Raw genomic sequence first — 21,158 nt, 5'->3', positions numbered from 1 at the left:
AGCGCGTGCAGTTCCCGAAAGCCCCGCCTCCTGTTTACGTGAATGCAGCCCTTATTTTAAGATCTTTCTAGAAAGGTCTAGTTTGCCCACTTAAGTTTAAAATTTTCCATCATTGAGACAGTGTGAGTCATAAATGTTATGGATTGTTGATCTTGGTCTTTGCATATTATATTAAGCGTTCAATTTGACATAACCTGAGGTAATATCAAGTGTTATTGGACTAGGAAAGGGGCGGAGGAAGGGGGTGCTTAAAATAACCTTGACGTAATTTTCTGTTTAAAGAAAACACCGTGCTCACGTTTCAGGTCAAAGATGTTGCCAAACAAGTGGAAAAAATGATGCAATTATCAATAGGGTTAACTCGTATATTTGATGCCTCGGTTGTTACCCAATTAAGAAAATTTGATTATATTAGAGAAGATAATTGTCCCTATAGCAAAAATATTTTAACTTAAAAAGCCCTACACGCGTTTGCTAGTGGCATACATTCCGTCTTCGTTATTCTGAACTGTTATCCGATACTTATTTCAACTTTATCAAACTCTGGTCCTTTTTTAAAATGACTTCAAGTTGTAGGGGCAGCAGATTTGAAATATAATTGCCATACTGTAAGAAAGTGTGAGGTATCAATGTTTGAAAGTTAAAATCTTATGAAAAGGTTTTTGCTCCACACATACTAGCAAGCTTTGAATCAAGCTATTTATACATCAAATTTTCACAAAATTTTGAAAATGTTTGACAAAGACCATAAACATTTTTTCTGTACAGATAACAACTGAACAAGAAACAAGATCTACTATTAAAGAACATTTACTAGTACCATATCTTTATTATTCTCCTTATTTAATTTTTCTTATTCAAAATACTGTAGAACACTCCATCTAAATAATATTTTGGTGAAAAATACACACAAAAAGTAAATTGCTATCCATAAAAATACAATAAATCATGTGAATAAATTATCAAATATGAATAGTATCAGTCAAAATATAAATGAATTTACTGGTGCAACAATTTAAAGAGGAAGATGAAAAGACTTATTACATTGTACACTATGAATGTCTAAACTTCTTTAACAAATGCTTTAAATTATGCTCCAGGTCTTATTTTATTATCCAATGTAAAAAAGTAAAGGCAGGAACCTTCAGATAACTGAGACCACATTAAAGTAGAAATATTGTCATATATATATATATATGCACATGTAATGTATTCAGTCTGTTTTGGTTAAAGTTATCTGCACTTGTCGAAATGATTATGAAACTATTTCACATATAAAGACAGTATATTTTCAGCCAATAAATTTTATTGGATAAAATGAAAATATTCTTGTCAGTCTTACAATCAAAGTTAAATTTTCAATTGCCATCATTGTGGGAGTTGACAAATAATATGAAATATAAATTAGGGTAAATGCTCCTGATTTTTATTTTTTATTTTTTAAATTTATTGAGAACTATAGAGGGCTATTGAGGACTATAGAGGGTTTAAAAAAAGCGTACACTTAGTCTGAGGAGAGGAGCTTTTCCATTCTAAAAGCAATTGTGGTAAATGGTCTTACACCTCGAAGAGGGTAACAAAAAGACCCCAACATTACACTGTTAAACCATGATGCGAACTAGATGTTGCCATGACTGATACCATATCTGAATGGCATGATAGAACCATATACAATATAATTTCAAAATGCACAATTAACATGGCTGGTAACATATATTCTGTTAAAGAAAAATGTGACTAGAATCAATATTTTAATTAAATTTACTAGTCAATTTTTGCACCAAGTGCTCAATAAAATTTGCTGAGAATGTACTTTCTTTTCTTGTAACCAGGATTTGAATAAAGATTCCATTTTACGTCTACTAGTAGGATTTCCATTGTTTACAGTTGGCAGTATCTGGTCAGGTTGGAGAGCTTGGACAAAGTTCTTCAGTTCTGTGTAACTACTGTGCTCACTGTAAGGCACACCTGAGAAATGATATCCAACAGCAAAATAGTTTCAGATTGGAAATCAATGTTATATATGCAAGTGACACATGTAGATGTGTGCTTATGCTTGGAACAAAAGATAAATAGTTTTATGTCATGACTTCTTTTATTTTGATTTGAGATAACTATCAATGCACCATGAAGAATTTGGGAAATAAGAATTTCAATTTAATTTACTAAGTAGGCTTCAAAGAATGCTTCTTACCATATATTGTTATACCTTTCTTCTTCACTTTTGGTTTGATATTATTCAGTGATAGGGTCTTTCCTGAATGAGTCCATCCAGTGGGTTCTAATGCTAAAATGTTATCAAACTGTCCTTTAAAACTTCTCAGATGTTCTTGGAGGGTCTGAAAGCAAAAAGAAAAACAAGGCAGCAAAGCTGTCAAATGTACAGACAAAAAACAGGAAATAACTATGCACAAAATAGGCTACTGTCAATTCTGATGCAAAATTTTAATGACTGAATCTGACAAACTGCAATGATATGAGTTTATTTCCATTTTTGAAACTTTATTACACAATACACGATAACAAGTTTACCATCATTTTTACATAATCAACTAATAATGTTGTAAAGATGCAGGAAATGCCAAACAAACACTTTTACGTATCTTATTAATTAAATAATGAAACTGTTAACATGCCTAAGAAATGAATCTGAGGAAATGTGAAAAAACGGCATTTCTTTGAAATAATGGCCCGATTAAGCTGATTTTTGAACTCAACCTGCATTTTAGCAGGAATGACCACTCCTGTGACCATCTGTTTTTCTTATATTGTATTTACTGTGTTGCATATATGCTGAAAAGTGAAGAAAAAAGCATAACTACTAAAACAGTGGCCCGATGCCGATTTTCAAACCTGACCTGCGTTATAATAAGATCGATTACTCCTGTGAGTTTCATGACAACAGGCCTATCAGTTTTCCTTGAAATGTGTTTACAGTGTTGCATATATGCTGAAAAGTTAAAAAACAGCATAACTTCCCTTAAAATGGCCCGATCATGCTGATTTTCGAACTTGACCTGCGTTTTATGAATATTCATCAGCTCTGTAAACATACAGCCAAAAAGTAAAACTGCCTTCCACTTATCATGTTTACAATGAAAGTGCACGGCGCCAGCGCCGGCGACAGTGACGGCGGCGACGGCAGATACAGGTGATGGCAATATGTACAGACACATCTGTACATATTTACTGTACTGTTTGAGAACAGTAAGTGACATTGTTTTTCTTAAATGGTCATCATGGGAGCAGTGCCCAAAATAGTTTTTTTTTCAAATTTTGATGCAATATTACATAATGTTTAACAGCATAATGACCATCAATTTTAATAATAAAATATTAGTATCATGGATATTCAGAAAATGTGACTAGCAAAGGTCTTCAGGCCCATATGGAACTTCAAAGTCACAACTTGAAAATGCCAAAATGTAAACAAGACAGCACTGTTCTGAAATGTTTTTTTTTTTTCCATTTTTAACAATTTTTTTAACATAAAACAAAATTAACAGGTTATTGCCATCTTTATATGATCAACTAAGAAAATTGATAAGATGGGAAAAATATAAATACAACAGTGTTAAATGTCCAATTTCCTCCATTCTGAGATTCTAAACATAGTGAATGATTGCATCTGACAAACTGCAATGATATGAGTTTATTTCCATTTTTGAAACTTTATTACACAATACATGATAACAAGTTTACCTTCAGTTTTACATAATCAACTAATAATGTTGTAAAGATACAGGAAATGTCAACCAAACACTTTAACATGTCTTATTAGTTAAATAATGAGACTGTTAACATGCCTAAGAATTGAATCTGAGGAAATGTGAAACAAGACAGCACTGTTCTGACATGGGTTTATTTCCGTTTTTAACACTTTTTTAACATAAAACAAAATAAACATTTTACTGCCATTTTTTTATGACCAACTAAGAAAATTGATGAGATGAGAAAAGTATCAATAGAACAGTGTTAAATGTCCAATTTCCTCCATTCTGAGATTCTGAACATAGTGGATGATTGAATCTGACAAACTGCAATGATATGAGTTTATTTCCGTTTTTGACACTTGATTACACAATACATGATAACAAGTTTACCATCATTTTTATATAACCAACTAACAATGTTGTAAAGATGCAGGAAATGTCAAACAAACACTTTTACGTATCTTATTACTTAAATAATAAGGCTTTTAAGATGCCTAAGAATTAAATCTGAGGAAATCTGAGGAAATGTGAAAAAACAGCATAACTTCTAAAATAATGCCCCGATTATGCTGATTTTCGAACTCAACCTGCGTTTTAGTAAGACTGACCATTCCTGTGAGTTTAATGACAATTGGGCTTTCTGTTTTTCTTATATTGTGTTTACAGTGTTGCATATATGCTGAACAATGAAAAAACCGCATAACTACTAAAATAGTGGCCAGATCATGCTGATTTTCGAACTTGACCTGCGTTTTAGTAAGATTGATTACTCCTGTGAGTTTTGTGACAACAAGCCTAACGGTTTTCCTTGAAATGTGTTTACAAGGTTGCATATATGCTGAAAAGTGAAAAAACAGCATAACTTCTACAATAATGGCCCGATCATGCTGATTTTCGAACTTGACCTGCGTTTTATGAATATTCATCAGCTCTGTAAATATAAAGCCAAAAAGTGAAACTGCCTTCCACTTATCGTGTTTACAAGGAAAGTGCACGGCGCCGGCGACGGCATCGGCATCGGCATCGCCATCGGCATCGGCGACGGCGACGACAGACGCAGGTGATGGCAATATGTACAGACACATCTGTGTCTGTACATAAAAATCATGGTAGTTTTTCATGGTAGTTAAATTATGTTATTGTAAAATGACAACAAGGCAGCAAAGCTGTCAAATGTACAGACAAAAAGCAGACAATAACAATGTACAAAACAGGCTACTGTCAATTCTGATGCAAAAGTACATTATGCTTAACTGCAAATTCAACATCAAATTTTAATTATGCTCAACAGGTAATACCAATGTAAGTGAAATGTGTAACAAGCGTAAGGATTCAGGCCCATGGGAGTTTAAGTTCACACTTTGAAAATGCCAGAATGAGAAAAATGAAAATTTCACATAAAACTGCTTAAATTCAATAATAAATGATAACCCATTTGAGCTGGCTTTCTAATTTGAACTGCATGCCAATCCTACAAATCGTACTTGTAAGTTGAAAATAATAATAAGTAACATAGTTTTCTTTTCATAATGTTTGTAGTAGCAGTGCAAAAAGATTTTTGTCAATTTTGATGTAACATTACATAATAAATTACAGAATAATTATCACCAATTTTTGATTATTGACTACAAATAGCATGGACATGTAGAAAATTTGATTACCATTTGGCTTCATGTCCATGGGAGCTTCGAGTCCCACAATGAATATGCCAACATGATAAAAATGAATATTTCACTAAAATGTATAACTTCCAGAAAAAGAAGCCAATTAGACTGCTTTTCCAACTCAGGCTGCATTTTAGTCCTTTGTTTCTTTTTTGAAAGTTTGACACTCATAAGTAACATGGTTTTCCCACAATGGTCATCATGGCAGCAGCACCCAAAATTGTGTTTTCTTCTATTTTAATGCAATATTACATAATGCTTAACAGCATAATGACCATCAGTTTTTAATAATAAAAGATCCGTATCGTGGATTTTCAGAAAATGTGACTAGCATGGGTCTTCAAGCCCGTGGAGGTTCTAAGTCACACCTTGAAAATGCCAATATGTGAAAAATTAAATTTTCACAAAAAGCTGATTAACTGCCAAAAAAAATTACCAAATAGTCTGCATTGCCCACTGAAGCTTTATTTAAGTCCCATGTTTCTTCTTGTAAGTTTGAGACAATAAGTGACATGGTTTTCCTTAAATGGTCATCATGGGAGCAGTGTCCAAAATAGGGGTGTTTTCAAATTTTGATGCACTATTACATAATGTTTAACAGGATAATTACCATCAATTTTTAATAATAAAATATTAGTATCATGAATATTCAGAAAATGTTCCTAGCAAAGGTCTTCAGGCCAAAGGAACTTCAAAGTCACACCTTGAAAATGCCAAAATGTAGACAAGACAGCACTGTCCTGAAATTTTTTTTTCCATTTTTAACAATTTCCATTTTTAACACATAACAAAATTAACAATTTACTGCCATTTATATATGATCAACTAAGAAAATTGATGAGATGGGAAAAATATCAATAGAACAGTGTTTAATGTCCAATTTCCTCCATTCTGAGTTTCTGAACATAGTCAATGAATGAATCTGACAAACTGCAATGATATGAGTTTATTTCCATTTTTGAAACTCTATTATACAATACATGATAACAAGTTTACCATCATTTTTACATAATCAACTAACAATGTTGTAAAGATGCAGGAAATGTCAAACAAACACTTTTACGAATCTTATTAGTTAAATAATGAGACTGTTAACATGCCTAAGTATTGAATCTGAGGAAATGTTTAAAAACAGCATAACTTAAAAAATAATGCCCCGATTATGCTGATTTTCGAACTTGACCTGCATTTTAGTAAGATTGATTACTCCTGTGAGTTTCATGACAACAGGTCTATCGGTTTTCCTTGAAATGTGTTAACAGTGTTGCACATATGCTGAAAAGTGAAAAAAACAGCATAACTACTAAAATAGTGGCCCGATCATGCCGATTTTCGAACTTGATCTGCGTTTTAGTAAGATTAATTACTCCTGTGAGTTTCATGACAACAGGCCTATCGGTTTTCCTTGAAATGTGTTAACAGTGTTGCATATATGCTAAAAAGTGAAAACACAGCATAAATACTACAATAATTGCCCAAACATGCTGATTTTCGAACTTGACCTGCGTTTTATGAATATTCATCAGCTCTGTAAATATAAAGCCAAAAAGTAAAACTGTCTTCCACTTATCGTGTTAACGATGAAAGTGCACGGCGACGGCGACGGCGACGGCGACATCGACGGCGACAGGGACGGCGACGACAGACGCAGGTGATGGCAATATGTACAGACACATCTGTGTCTGTACATAAAAATGGCAATTTTTGTTGTGGAACATAGTACATCTTTAAAATTTGACCAAGGTTAGCCGACAAGTAAGGAAATGTCAAAAATACACTGCTGATTTTAAAATCTGAATCATAGGCTTCGTTCACATGCAATGTCTATTTTCTAAATTCTATTTTCTATTTGCGGTATGTCTTATGATAACGGTCTGTGGCCTGAATATCCTGCGGCGTAATTACTGGCAGCGCGAGCCAGTTACTATAAGTTACTATAAGTAACTGGCTCGCGCTGCCAGTAATTACGCGGCGGGATATTCAGGGCACAGACCGTGATCATAAGATAGCGCAAATAGAAAATAGAAATTAGAAAATAGACATTGCATGTGAACGAAGCCATAATGATACTACAATGTTAAATAAAAAAATACGTACATCCAACTTCAGTTTGCCCATAGGTAATACATGCACTTTTGCCTCTGTCCATTTTGTTGTGAGCATACCATCTAGTTTATTATCATCAAGACACTGTAAGATTCTGTACTTTTCTCTTGTCACACAGACCCTGCTCTGAATAGCTTCTGCAATTGCTACAATGTAATGCAGTTAATCGATGTTATGATTTCTCTTGACACAAACAAGAATTTATTAAATTAAGAAGCATAATAAGAAGTGTCTTCTTCATGCTGTCAATGTGGTAACATATACTGTGCATTTAATTTCCAATAAACTTCCATCTGATTCATCAGGTTTTAATTTATTAATCCTAAGCCAGATGCCTATACAATGCTTTTAATTTATCAATTCATACCTATAAAGATCCTTTCTTTTCCTATTGTGTATGTGCCACAGACAATCAAACTGTTAGGGTGTTCACATATATGTTTCCCTGCCAAGGACACAGCAAAACTGACCACATCTTGCTGAGGTGGAAATGCATAGGAAGGATCACAGTAACTGAAAGTATTCAAATAAAGTATGTCACATTATGAAATTAAAAAAAAAAAAGTAAAAAAGATCAATGTACATGTAGTTAAAAATATTACACAACAAAATAAATATATACACACAGGAGTTATGTACAAATAAAAGGGTGGTGCTCCTAGGGTTACAATAACACTTGCTTCACAGTCACCACCTAACACTATACCAACTACCAAGCAAACTGAAAACCCATGTGTTTGAGTTGGTATAACTTACGTTGTATCCAAATATAACTGGTGAATCTTTCTCCCCTTGAGGGCAGGATGCTCCACCATTGAGGGGTCTGCTCTAAAATCTCCAGTGTGCAAAATTGCCCTACCATTTGGAAGTTCAAAGAAAAACAACACAGCACCTGGGCAACTAAGAGAGACATTTTTGGTAATTAAATAACATATAAGTATATACATATATTATAGGAAATTTCCATTTTAACCTCAAGAAATCCCATTTTCAAGCACAGCATCAGTTGCACATTTGGCACATTTAGAGGGCATTTTGTTAGAAAGTTTTACTTAGGAGAAAAGATAATATCTACTGAGTTTATCAGTTTTTTATGAATCATTATGAAGGGTTGATTAAATGAATCATTTGAACACGTAGATACCTTAATGAACGGATTTCCATAGTGTACAATATGAGAAATGCACCATTTCCCTACTGATAAATACACATCCTGGACATACACAAGCAGTCAAAATTTTCTAAATTAGTATTTTAAAATATGTGTCAATGCGTCACTCTACAAATATTCAAAATAGTTTTATTTCACTGAGCAATACAAACAAGCTCTTTTTTCAATAACTGTGGACATTGTATCACTGAAAAGGAGAAAGAGCTCTTTATGTTAACAAATAAGTCAGTAAGGAAGCCTTACTGGTTTGCCTCCATTAGAGTGACCTGAACTCCATGCACATGGCATGGCCTGTCAGTTGGCAAGGAAATAAGGTACTTGTCTTCCACCCGAATCTGTTTTTTAACCAAGTTTGAAGTGACCTGAAGCAAACAAGTTAACAATAATAGATTTTTGTGTTTCAAATACTGTATGACAACCATTCTTGTTCTAGTCACATTTTTTTTCAAAAAAAAAATTTACAAACTTTCAAGTCTTAATAAATTTTTGCAATATTATGTTGATTCCCTGGGTAGAAAAGCAATAAAACAAATATAATGAAAACTCAGGGTTGTGTCACTTTAGGGCACAGAAGTGAGATTTGAAGTTTGGAGGTGTCCAATATTGTAATATTGCACATTAGGTGGTCTTATCAACAAGCTACATCTGTCAACATGGTTTTCTGCTTTGTTTTTGGGTACAGTCACCAAAGTAGCAAATGGAAAAAACCATTTTGGTAGATTTTGCCAATAGAGGCTGTCCTTGGAAGTTGTGCAATATTTGGGGTATTACTGCACACATGCAAAAGAGACTTTGATGCCCTAGTACTGGTACTGGATAATCCACAACATCTGAAAAATGTTAAACAAACCTGACTACAATATATCGGCTGCTTGAAGTGTTTACTGAGCCCTCTGTAATGGTCATAGTGGAAGTGGGAAAGAAAATATGCAGAGCAGCCAGGCACCACCCCATAGCAGAAAGCATCCACTGTAAATGATGTGCCTGAAATAAAATGGATTATTCAATAAACATAAGAATAGTTAATTTATACGCACAGGCAACAAAAAAATCACAATTCAAATAATAAATCAAAAAAAAAAATATATATATATATATATTGCAATCCATTTTCAAGCTGCATTTGCATGAGCGTGTAATGTATTGTAACTGCTACCCATGTATAACAGTATGTGCTTGATAAAAATGTATTCAATAAAAGAACCTGGGATTTTCTTGTAAAATGGGCAAGTTGTCTTCCATCTGCCTTTTGCTATGGGTGCCACACTTCCTTTTTCTTCAACTCTTTCTTTATTACTCTTATCACTTCTGGCTCCAAGAAAATGTCTCTGAAGCCTTTGGGTCTGTTGTTCAGACACTACATCCTTTGGCTTTGCAGTCTTACTTGCTGCACTGGCGACATTGTATTTAACTTGTTTTCTTATTTCGTCAGAAGGCTTGAAAAAGCTGTAAATAGATGTTTGTTTGGTTTGCATTACATCTTGTGTGAACTTCTGTCCTTTACATTCAACTAGTGCACCTTCTGTAGTTTGCAAAGTACTGATGTTCTGCGTATCAGCACTATTTCTGCCCCCAGTATGCTGGGTGCTATCTGCACTTATAGGAATGTCAGATGATTCTATACAGTTTTCATCAATATCCAAAGCCCATGGTTGTTCATCTGTGAAGAGTTTTTCGATTTCACTATTAGGAAACACGGTATCTACAGAAAAACCCTTTGATGGTGTATTCACTGGTGATACATCATTTAATCTTTCTGAACCATCTCGTGAACAATTCTGTTTTTTGAAGATTGTTTCTTGAGATAACATGTCTCCAACTTTGTTTCTGATTTCAGCACTAGTGTCATTTTTTTCATCAAATATGTCTTCGTCGCTCATGTAATCAATGTCAGCTATTGTGGGATCATTTGGTTCTATTTTCCCTGGCATCTTAATGTCTTCCTCTGCAGGTAAATATTTTTCCACAAATGGTAAAGGCTTTTCTTTTTCTTCATCACATTTAAAAGAATGAGGCTCCAATTGTGCTCTTTCAAACAGCTTTCTGGAAGACGCTGACGATTCTCCTGAAATGACATGTCATTTGCATTAATATTACAAATCTTTATGAATTCATATTTGGTCCATTTCACACTTAATTCAAAGTGTTCTGACTGTTTGTTAATTTTAAGATATGACATATAAGCCTTAACAGAATCTACCAATATGGATAATCTTTACTTTTTCTTAGATATGTTAGATTTCTATATTTCCAAATGTGAAAGCAAATAGGTTTATAACCACTTCACGCCCCAATCCCCTCATGAGCAATATACACACTAATGGTTTCAAATCCATTCTGCTGTTCAGTGGGAAAACTTGTCAGTTGTCCACAATCTCTTGACAAAGCCAAAGCTGTGTGTCTAAACTTGTGGTAATGACTTGGAATGGTTACATCACAGTAAATTCCCTCAGCACATTCTGAAATTTCAATCAAACAACATATTCAATTTTAATCAAAGGCAGCAGTGCTTTTACACATTTCATTCTTAAGGTCGAAAATTCCAAAAACTAAAATGCTCCCCAAATGCATGAATAAACTACTGGGGGTATAAGTAATGATATTCTTTAATATATAACAGAACTCCTTTCTAAAATAGGACAGCAGGACCAGTCTAAAAGGAGCTGCAAGTATTTAAAGTACAAACAGAAGCATCTGCAATTTGATAAGAATAAAATGTGATACATGTACCTACTCTTCATTGCATTCTAATTAATTACAATGGCGGTTGTAATTAAAAAGAAGAATCAGGTTCATGTTTCTCCCTAATCATCTTCATATTAACTGTACCTGGTTTGTCTTCTAGGGCTGCAACTATGTTGGAACATTCAGTAACATGCCAGTTTGGAGACTGGATAAGAAGCAATGAAAATGGCATTTGGCAGAGAGGGCAAAATCCTTCATATATCTTTCTTGGTTTAGTTGGTGTACATTTACCTAAAATAAAGTTTCCTTTTTGAGTTTTCTAATGAAACACCATTGAAAACAGATGAAAAAAATTCTTTAATAACTTACACACTAAAATGCAATGTAAATTTGTAATATCATAACTATCAAAATGTTTTTAGATTAATCTTTTAAGTGTACTTCAGGTGACATCATACCCAAGTTTGAGTTTGAAAATTCTTTACAAATAAATCAATATAAAAAAATGATCTGCAAACTTTGTTCAGAACTACATCAAACTTTTACAAGAACCAAAACACACCAAAAAACCCAAAGAGGGCCTTTAAGTCAAACCTATAATGGCATAATTTACAAAGGATCATGCTAAAAATGAGCAACATATACAAGGTACATGCACCACTTCCATAAAAACCACTAGATCATCTGACATTTATGAATGTAGATGTCATTTTTATTTTTTTTTTTACTATTATACACATCGCAAAGCAGTGAGAATCAAAAATGGACCTCATTTGTGACTTGCATCAGTTTCTGGAATTACTGATACATGTACTGATACATGTACTGATACATGTACTTACAACGGGTATGACATTTAAAATTAAATTTTGTATCCTATTCCAGAGGGTGCAACAGGTAAGGCCTCATTCTACCCTGTATTACAAACTCTCAAGGCTATAAATATCCACATCCTAGCAAAACTGTGCATCCTTTGTAACACTTTGTAGTATATCATTCACATCTTATAACCTTTTGTTGCACTTCACAAGCCAGTTTGATAATGTTTAAGCCTTTCCTTCCACCTGTCTTGTTTGAAGTCTAATTAAGCCACTTACACAGCATTTGTGACATCACATAAGGTCTCAAGTGTTTGTAACATAGGGTGGAATGATGACTTACCTTTATAGTACTTAAAGCCAAAAACTGAGGTAACTTTCTGACACTTTCCAGGGTTATGGTGTTATTAACACTGTTAATAGGACCATTCATTAAAATTATCAACTACAAAGTAAGCTTTAAGGAAATGCAGAATTTATGTGTTAACTGTATATCATACAAAATAACACACTTGTTATTTGAGAAGGCATATTTCAAAAGGTATGAAATTGTTTGAAATATACTGACAAGTAACAAATCAAATTTACTCTTATTGTTCTGTGATCCTGAGTGCAAAGAGGAGTCGGTAGACTGTGTGGATGAAATATTATCAGGTTCAATTTTTGTGGTAACTTGGCCATTGGTCAAGCACTGGTCGGTTTTTCCCATGGAGGGCAATGAAGACTCTGGCTCTGATGAAGGTTCCTGTTTGGCAATCTTGCGATTTCGCCTTTGACTCTTTCGAGTGAGGCTCATAGGTTTTCTTTTCATCTCATTTTCAATCAAACTTGGTCGAACAGGTGCACCTCCATCTTTAGAGCTTTTTGGTCTCTTTCTCGTTGATTCACTTTTCTTAAAACGTTTGAGAGAACTGTACTCCCAAATATCATCATCACTGTCTTCTTTCATTTTACTTATCTGCATTCCCCGCGAACGTTAAAGTTCATTTGGATCTCCGGGCAAAGAAGAGTACTTCCGTTGCACAAAATGGCCCGCAGGTATTGACGGTGATGGGTAATTAAATAAGAGAAAAAGTTCTAGGGGAAATGTGCATGCAAAGTTAATTATGGCATCCTTTTAGTCCATTTCTCTTTTGCTATATAAGGCGTTATTTTGTTATCGCCTGCATTATTTAATAAAAGTAAGTATTGTATGAATATCAACCGTAGTAGATAGTAGATAAAGAATTATGTTAGAGGGGTATTATGACGTTACGCTGAGGCACTGACTGTCCATAGGCGGATCCAGTGTGGTGGCTGTGGTTGTGAGTTCCTAGGATATAAAGCCAAAAGCTAAGGCAGTGGTTGTGGGTCCTCTTCCAAAACAAATGTTAGTTTTCCCCATAACCTTTTCCATAAGCAAGTGGAAAGGGGTTAATTGCATTGTCTCAGTTTTCGATCGGCCTTACATGCTCACGACCGGCGGTAAGGGTACCATGAGCATGTAAATTGAGGCAATTATTTGCACTCCTAAGAGTGCATTCTCAACGAATTAAGCCAGGCTTTACAAAGCCGGTGACCTAAAAATGGCGGACGTACATGAAAGAAATAGTCTCTCCGCCTCTCACACGCCTCCCCACACGTCGTCCCTGCGGGGTACAGTAATTAAATCGCGTCTCCGTTCGCGATGCGGAAGCTACCTGAGAAATATTAAGTGCGCATGCTCATCAGTTAAACTCGTGGTGAAGAAAGCATGGCGGCTGAAGGCGATCGAAGAAAAAAAGCTCTTCTGTTCTATTATCTTTGAAAACAGAGACGAAAAAGGAATAATTTGGCCCGTAGAGCAGCAATGAATCGACTATCTACGGAGATAATATCACCAGAGATATTCACGGAAATATTAATGTTCGAAGCCGAGATTTAATTACTGTACCCCGCAGGGACGACGTGTGGGGAGGCGTGTGAGAGGCGGAGAGACTATTAAAAGATTAGGCGGTTTTTCTTTCATGTACGTCCGCCATTTTTAGGTCACCGGCTTTGTAAAGCCTGGCTTAATTCGTTGAGAATGCGCTCTAACACACCCAATGAGCAAGCACAATTTGCCTATGTAGTTTCCATGTGCAGAACACAGTGCCTAACCCCCAGTCATAATGGGTAGAAAGAATGCACATTCCCTCAACTTAAGGACCATTCCCAGACCTTGTCGTACTAACTGTGGATCTATCTCCTACGGGATTCTCACTAAATTGCAATCAGCTTAAGGGCTTAGATCTCTGTCATGTCTACTGAAGCTACTAGGGGGTAATTGACTATCATTTAGCAGCTTCAGTAGGCATGCCAGACATCTATATCTGGGTTTCCATACTTAGATAGATCCACCTAACTCCCTGGGAGTTCACGCTAAATTGCTGTCAGCTCAAGAGGCTTAAATGTCTGTCACGCCTACTGAATCAGATAGGGGTAAAGATAATTACCCCCTAACAGTTTTACTAGGCATGACAGACGTTTAAGCCGGTTAGTTTGATAGTAATTTAGTGAGACTCCTAGGAAGATAGATCGATCCAAATATCTGTGTCGCTTAAGCTGAAAGCAATTTAGCGAAAAACCTCTCAGAGATAGATCAATCCTGTTATATTACACCAACCTAGGTATGGGAAATCAGTCATACATTAATATGTGGGTTTTTTATCACTATTAGAGAATTATAAATTTTTCACAAGGATTTTGAAGGTCACTTCTAAAGTCTCATTATGGCAATAGTACAAATGGGTAAAAACAAATTGCATTTGCCTGCTTGTGATTTTTTATACAACTGTTATACAATGTATATGGTATTATTGATTTATAGCATTATTCGCCAGCATATTTGCACAACATTTACCATTAATTATTTACTGTATGTCTTTTTTAGGAACACCCCATTCTCCCATTTTCACGAAGTACAGCCTACAGATGACTGATTCAACAAGAAAAATGCTTCGTGGTCCATTGAGGTTTGTCGTTATCGGGGTAGCATTGGCCATAATTATTTATGTGGTCCACTTTTATTTACAATGGTCTTCAGCAAAGGATAGGATCTTAGATGTGAAACAGGATGGAACAGTAGCAGGATTCTCAAAATTTTTAAAATCTTCAAAATCAGACAGTAAGTCAAGCCACTTTGATATAGAAAGTTTTGACAACAGTAACAGTTTACAAAGAAAAGGCTTCAGTAAAGATTTTGGACAAGGAGACCTACAACGTCCTTTTTTGAAAGTTGAAAACAATGGTAGAAGAAGTGGTTTGTTCGGTCAGGGAATTTTGCAACAGCAAAATAATTATTTAACAAGCCTAAGCCCTTTAAGAAGTTCAGGCCCTTCTGAAACCAAACATATTCACTCTGATGGGGCCAGTGAAAATCAAATCAAAGGACCTCTTCCTATGGCAGAACAGCCCAGTCAGAGAAAGTCCAACCCTCCTAGGGAAAGGAATGAAGTAGTTTTAAGTAAAGAACAAAGTAGCATCAACACAGTGTCGGATTTACTCCAACCACCAGAGGAAGGATTAAAAAATCTTTTTGACAAAAAACTTGTGTTAGTTCATTTAGATTTAAAAGGAGCACCACCAAAGTTAACTTACCTTAAGCAGATATTTCCACTATTTAAGCAATGGGGAGCAAATGGACTACTTATAGAGTATGAAGATACTTTTCCATACTCTGGTGTCCTGTCAGAAATACCAGCAGGTTATGCATACACCCCTGAAGACATAAAGGAAATACAAAAATATGCTGCTGGAAATGGATTGGTTGTGATCCCTTTGATACAGACTTTTGGTCACATGGAGTTTGTATTAAAGCACAAAAAGTTTATGGATCTGAGGGAAGTCTCCAACATGCCCCTAGCAATATCTGCTTGCCATTCCCAGGCAATGCAGTTGATCAAACTAATGTTATTTCAAGTGTTGACACTTCATCCCAATGCCTCCTATCTACATATTGGCTCAGATGAAGTGTATCATTTAGGTAAAGTTTTTATCTTAATTTTTTTAATCTTTGTGTATTAAAAGAGCTGTTTATTTTAGCTTTTATTATGTTAGATTGCTTCAGTTAAAGTACATTTAGATTTCATTTTCATGTGTGGGTGGGTGAATAAGGCTGTATACCCAGAGCTTTTAGATCGATCTATCCTCGCGGGGAGTCTCACTTGATAACTGTCAGATAATCCGGCTTAAATGTCAGTCTCGCCTACTACAAGCTGTAAGGGGGTAATTAACTTTCATGTCCACTCGGCTGACAGCTATTTAGCGTGAACCCCCAGGGAGTTAGGTCGATCTAAAGTAGATCGATCTAATCTCTGGAAATGGGATCTTAGATGGAGAAGATTGTTTTTTTCAGCTTTAGAGAAAATAATTTTAGATGCTTTTACATCTGATGTAAGCAAATTTCAGAATTGGTGATCCATGCAGCAGGCGTTTCTTATTTGGGCAGGATTTAGGCACCTTTTTATCTTTAAAACTCACTAAACAGGGTTTTTTTTAAATTATTGATGAACCACTTAAACCATGAGATGTGTTTGTAGGTATGGGAAAACAGTGCAGTATGCATATGGTCAAAGAAAAGCTAACCAAAGCAGATCTGTTTCTCAAACATGCTGTAGATGTTGCCACAAGTCTCAAAGAAATGGCTCCCAAGGTTCAGCCCATCATGTGGGATGATATGCTAAGGAAGATTAATACAACCACTCTCAAGGTAACCTTCATTGGTATTATTGTAAAAATGTGAATTTGTCTGTGAGGTGGTTTGAATCACTTATTTCATGGTTGAAGCATATCTTCTTTCTAAATACCAATATATATAGTTTCATATATAAATTTTTACTATTTCTGTCATCCTGAAATTGTAGTGTAGTACTGTACATTGATTTTTTCATTTTAAAATTGATATAATGTGTGACAGTGAAAGCAACTGGGAAATAATGCATTAAAAAATAATGTCACACTTTCTGAGGCGAAACATGAGTCAAATAATTTTTAGTCATTTGCATTTATTTTCTGCACATTTAGGTTAATGAGAGAAGCCTGGGGTTATCATCTGGATGTTGACATCATTGGTGTTTAGCATGAGATGTGTTGTTATGTGTATTATTATTATTATGGGCCACAGTTTACACTTACACCTTGTTAACCCCTTCATTAGACCCCAGAATGGGATGTTCCCTTTCCTTTTGGGAACTTGGAATTTCTTTAACCCTTTTAAAGACACGGTTTGTCAATCAGCCTTGTCATGATGAAGATACTATGAGGTAAAGTATAAAGAAATTCATTGGTAAGGCAAGCTACAGAATGAGTGAAAGAAAAAATGAGGTTGGATGATATAGGTAAGTTGCAGCTTACATCTACATGTATCAGTTATCTTTTTCATTGTCTTTGATGTTGTAGTTACTACTGTTTTTCCCACTTATTATTATTTTTTTTTAATCTTGCAGAAATACAAATTGGCTGAAGTAGTGGAACCAATGGTTTGGAACTATGTCCCCCATGTTGAGTCCAGGGTGACACCAGATATATGGTCCAAGTATGCAGAGGTATTTAAGAATGTATGGATTGCAAGTTCCTTCAAGGGTGCCACTGGTCCCCATCAATATATTACTGATATTAGCTACCACTTGAGAAACCACTTCAGCTGGATGCAAGTTGTGAAGAAATATGTCCAGACAGGGCTCAATCTTAAAGGTGTGGCTCTGACTGGATGGCAACGCTTTGATCATTTTGGTGTTCTCTGTGAGCTTCTTCCATCAGGGCTGCCATCTTTAGCTGTCTGTCTCACAGCACTCAAGAATGGTGGGTTTGGAGAAGAGGAACTTCAAACAGTCACTGAATCACTGGGATGTAATGCTACTTTACCACTCTCATTGCCAGCTAAGTACAACACACCAATTAACATATCTTGCACATTTCCAGGGAATAAGATTTATACCATTTTGCAAGAATATCATAAATCCCGACTTCAATATGATTACATTGTGAGTAATCTCGCTGCAGGGTGGCTGTCAGATTATAATGTCAAGCATGGATATGCTAGTCCATATCAGGTGGGGAAAATTCTGAACATGTTTCAGAATCTTCTTGCAAATGTAAGCCAGCAGGCTAAAGTAATGCAAACTGGGTTGTCAGCAATGTTTCCTGGCGAGACCAGTTTGGAATGGTTGGAAGAATATGTCAGTCCTATAAAGATGAAAGTAAAAGAAGTCTACCAGAAGACAGAAGGCCTCTTGAAGCGGATGGACTGGTCCAAGAGACCCTTTGTTACTCCAGGAAGCAACCAATTAGCAACTGCTTTAATCAATGATGGCATGGAAATTAAAGGGAAGACAAATGGAAATGCACAGCCACGTGTACAATCCCATCAACAAGAATGGCAGCAAGGACAACAACAGCCACTGGGTCAACAACCCATAGGACAACTCCAAAAGCTGAGCCAGCAGTATGGACAGCAGCCCCTACAACTGAACCCAAGGCAGCAAGGCCTGCAGTATGGAAAACAGCAATCTGTCAGCAAGCAAGGGCAGCAGTTGCAATATGGCCAACAGGAATCACTGTTTAGGCAACAAAGTCAACATCAAAATTTAGGGGTGCAAGACCAACAGGGCAGAAGTCAAGTCTCACTGCAGGGAAATCAGTTTGGACAGCAAGGGCAAGGAGGGGGCCAACAAGGTCTACAAAGAGAGCAGCAACAGTTGGGACAACAAGGACAACAACTGGCACAGCAAGGCCAACATGAACAAAAGCAAGAGAAAGGCAAAACAACAGAGATTGTATCCTCTTCAGTTGGCCTAGCACAGCCAGAGAAACTGCTGAAAAAAACAAAGGATCAGCAGTTAATGGATAAAATAGCTGATAAACAGGAACTGAGTGTAGAAGAAACTATAAAAGCCCAACAAAGAAGCAAAATGGGTCGTTTTCAGGAGAATATGGTTAAAAAAGATGAAGGCTCTCATATTCCAATGAGATCACGCCAAAAAATAATAGCTAAATGAAACATGAATTTGCTTTTAACTCACCCTTTTCAATCACTTTTCCAATTTTGTCACTTATAAAAAAAGTTCTGTGTCATTTAAATATTGTCTCTAGCTATTTTTCTGAACATTAAAAAAATATAACAAAACACATCCATTTACATAGATAAATAGTTATCAATAGAGCCAGAAGCGCATCATTTCAATACATTGCAAGCTTGGTAACTCATGATTCCTTGCCAATATATTATCATACAATGACTCCCTCATTGCCTGTGCAAATAATTTAGTTTTTATTCCTGCTCTGACATTGCAATCAGAAAAATATGCCTATAAATGTATACTTTACAACAAGGGAGCATTTATAATCTAATAAGTAATGCGATTATGTTTTGATTCAATTAAAGCTGCAAAAAGTGGTACAGTAACTTTCACACCTTTTCAGCTGAATTTACCACTAGGGGAAACTGGTTGGCCATTTGTGATTTGTGTAGTCAGATGTGTTAATATCATAGCCATTTTTATGCATCTCTGCTTGAAATATTAATTACACATATTTGCAAAACGAATTTTTTTAGTCTATTTAGCATACCATGCTTAAATGATAAAGCATATACTTTTCACTTTTTTCTAGAGAAATGTTTATTTATTTATTTATTTATTTATTTATTTATTATTATCATCTATGTATTTATTTATTTTTTATTTTTATTATTTTTTTTTATTTTTTTTTTTTTGTGAGCTCACCAGTCATGACATGTTATAAATAAGCATGACTGTCTGAACAAAATTTGATATCTTGCAGTAACAGGCAGCCCTGTTTTATAAGGTATCATTTCTTAGAAAAATGATTTTTAGATGTTTTATCATTTAACCTACTATTAGATGCATTGAACAAAAAAATAATTAACAACCTGTTTAATAAGGTGTCATTTCTTAGAGAAATGACTTTAGATGTTTTCTTATTATTTAACCTGCTACATGTATCAGACACATTTTAACAAAAACAACTCTAGCAACAGGGAGCGGTTGATTACATTTCCCCTTAATAATCATCTTATATGTTACCCAACACTTTAAGTTAATATAACTGCCTGATGATGTATATGTACTACAGTGTAGTAGGGATCACTTATTAAATTACCTTACTTTTGTCTTGACAGTGTGCAAAATGCTGTAAGCACTCATAATATGAAAGTAGTTTGTTGATCCTTTCAAACAAAGCTACTACTTTTATGATTGTGGCATAATGATTTTTTTACATGATACTTAAATCAGTGGATGTCATGCTTGTTTGATCAAACTTATTATATTGGGATTATTATCAATGTTTCGGGATTAACTGTTTAGGTGTATGTATATTTTTTGTTTTAAATGGTATTTAATACCACTTGCGTGGATGTTTTGAAAAGATATTTAAAGAATCTGTTAAGGAAGAGCTGTCACTGTATATGTATTACTGTTGTTTATGCTGTTCAAGACTTGTTGCACTACAGTTGAACAAAAAAGGTGATGGTTATGTAAAGTGTAAATAAGCTTTGATATTTTATCAATGGAAGTATCACCATTACTTATAAGGTTCCAAAGTGCATCCAAGATGCAAGTGTAGGATAGATAAATGAAGAAAAAGTAGATTTGAGAAAACTAGATTTCAAGCATGTTGGTTTTTAAAATTCATTAAATAAAACCTTTTTATTATAATAGCTTGATCCCAAAGATTTAAATATAAATATGTTTCTTTTTAAAGATATATTGCATAGTGCTGGAATAATTTAGGTGCAACAAACTCCTAGCATCACAAAATAATGGGACAAGTGTTTCAAAAAAGCATAATAGTAAAAAGATAGTAATGGTGATATACTATGTGTGGGCATAAAAATTACAGTATTTAAGAATGATATTCATATGGATAGAGTTAGTTTTGGAAGGAGAAAGCTTGGAGAGGTGTGCAATGTAGAAGACACTGAAGGAGATGAATAAAAAAAGGTAGTGAAGTCTATGGGCTTAACTTTTTTTAGTTTGTCACT

At 35.0% G+C, this 21,158-nt stretch overlaps 2 protein-coding genes across 9 annotated transcripts; one reads left to right on the top strand and one right to left on the bottom strand.

Annotated features, from left to right (window-relative positions):
• Positions 1-805: 805 nt before the first annotated feature.
• Positions 806-13,121, bottom strand: LOC106155443 (DNA cross-link repair 1A protein). Of its 4 annotated transcripts, none has more exons than XM_013530308.3 (11): positions 12,746-13,121; positions 11,484-11,630; positions 10,973-11,113; positions 9,859-10,719; positions 9,505-9,638; positions 8,898-9,016; positions 8,240-8,383; positions 7,851-7,996; positions 7,475-7,629; positions 2,195-2,339; positions 806-1,968 (listed from the first exon to the last, which is right to left on the bottom strand). In XM_013530308.3, the coding sequence occupies exons 1-11, from the start codon at positions 13,119-13,121 to the stop codon at positions 1,769-1,771; spliced, it is 2,568 nt and encodes an 855-aa protein (XP_013385762.2). In that variant the 3' UTR covers positions 806-1,768. The 4 variants fall into 4 exon arrangements, with proteins under 4 accessions (XP_013385762.2, XP_086859788.1, XP_086859829.1 ...); XM_087003662.1 differs by having other exon boundaries at positions 2,210-2,339; XM_087003703.1 differs by having other exon boundaries at positions 12,726-12,864.
• LOC106171956 (hexosaminidase D) lies at positions 13,100-21,130 on the top strand. Of its 5 annotated transcripts, none has more exons than XM_087003391.1 (4): positions 13,100-13,195; positions 15,048-16,139; positions 16,696-16,865; positions 17,602-21,130. In XM_087003391.1, the coding sequence occupies exons 2-4, from the start codon at positions 15,089-15,091 to the stop codon at positions 19,150-19,152; spliced, it is 2,772 nt and encodes a 923-aa protein (XP_086859517.1). In that variant the 5' UTR covers positions 13,100-13,195; positions 15,048-15,088; the 3' UTR covers positions 19,153-21,130. The 5 variants fall into 5 exon arrangements, with proteins under 5 accessions (XP_086859517.1, XP_086859661.1, XP_086859479.1 ...); XM_087003535.1 differs by having other exon boundaries at positions 13,181-13,338; positions 15,048-15,281; XM_087003353.1 differs by having other exon boundaries at positions 13,181-13,338.
• The last annotated feature ends 28 nt before the right edge of the window (positions 21,131-21,158 follow it).

The sequence above is a fragment of the Lingula anatina genome, chromosome 1 (genome assembly GCF_051362555.1).
Source record: "Lingula anatina isolate TDL-2025a chromosome 1, LinAna3.0, whole genome shotgun sequence".
NCBI lineage: Eukaryota > Metazoa > Brachiopoda > Lingulata > Lingulida > Lingulidae > Lingula > Lingula anatina.
The sequence above is the reverse complement of the archived record's forward strand: the minus strand, read 5'-3'. Positions and strand labels throughout refer to the sequence as shown.

Coding starts and splice junctions, on each gene's coding strand:
- LOC106155443 (XM_013530308.3), bottom strand. CDS start 13,121: ATGCAGATAAGTAAAATGAAAGAAGACAGTGATGATGATATTTGGGAG. Junction 10,720..10,972: donor GAATGGATTTGAAACCATTA/GTGTGTATATTG, acceptor ATGTCATTTCAG/GAGAATCGTCAGCGTCTTCC. Junction 7,997..8,239: donor CAGTTATATTTGGATACAAC/GTAAGTTATACC, acceptor GAATACTTTCAG/TTACTGTGATCCTTCCTATG.
- LOC106171956 (XM_087003391.1), top strand. CDS start 15,089: ATGACTGATTCAACAAGAAAAATGCTTCGTGGTCCATTGAGGTTTGTC. Junction 16,140..16,695: donor AGATGAAGTGTATCATTTAG/GTAAAGTTTTTA, acceptor ATGTGTTTGTAG/GTATGGGAAAACAGTGCAGT. Junction 16,866..17,601: donor TTAATACAACCACTCTCAAG/GTAACCTTCATT, acceptor TTAATCTTGCAG/AAATACAAATTGGCTGAAGT.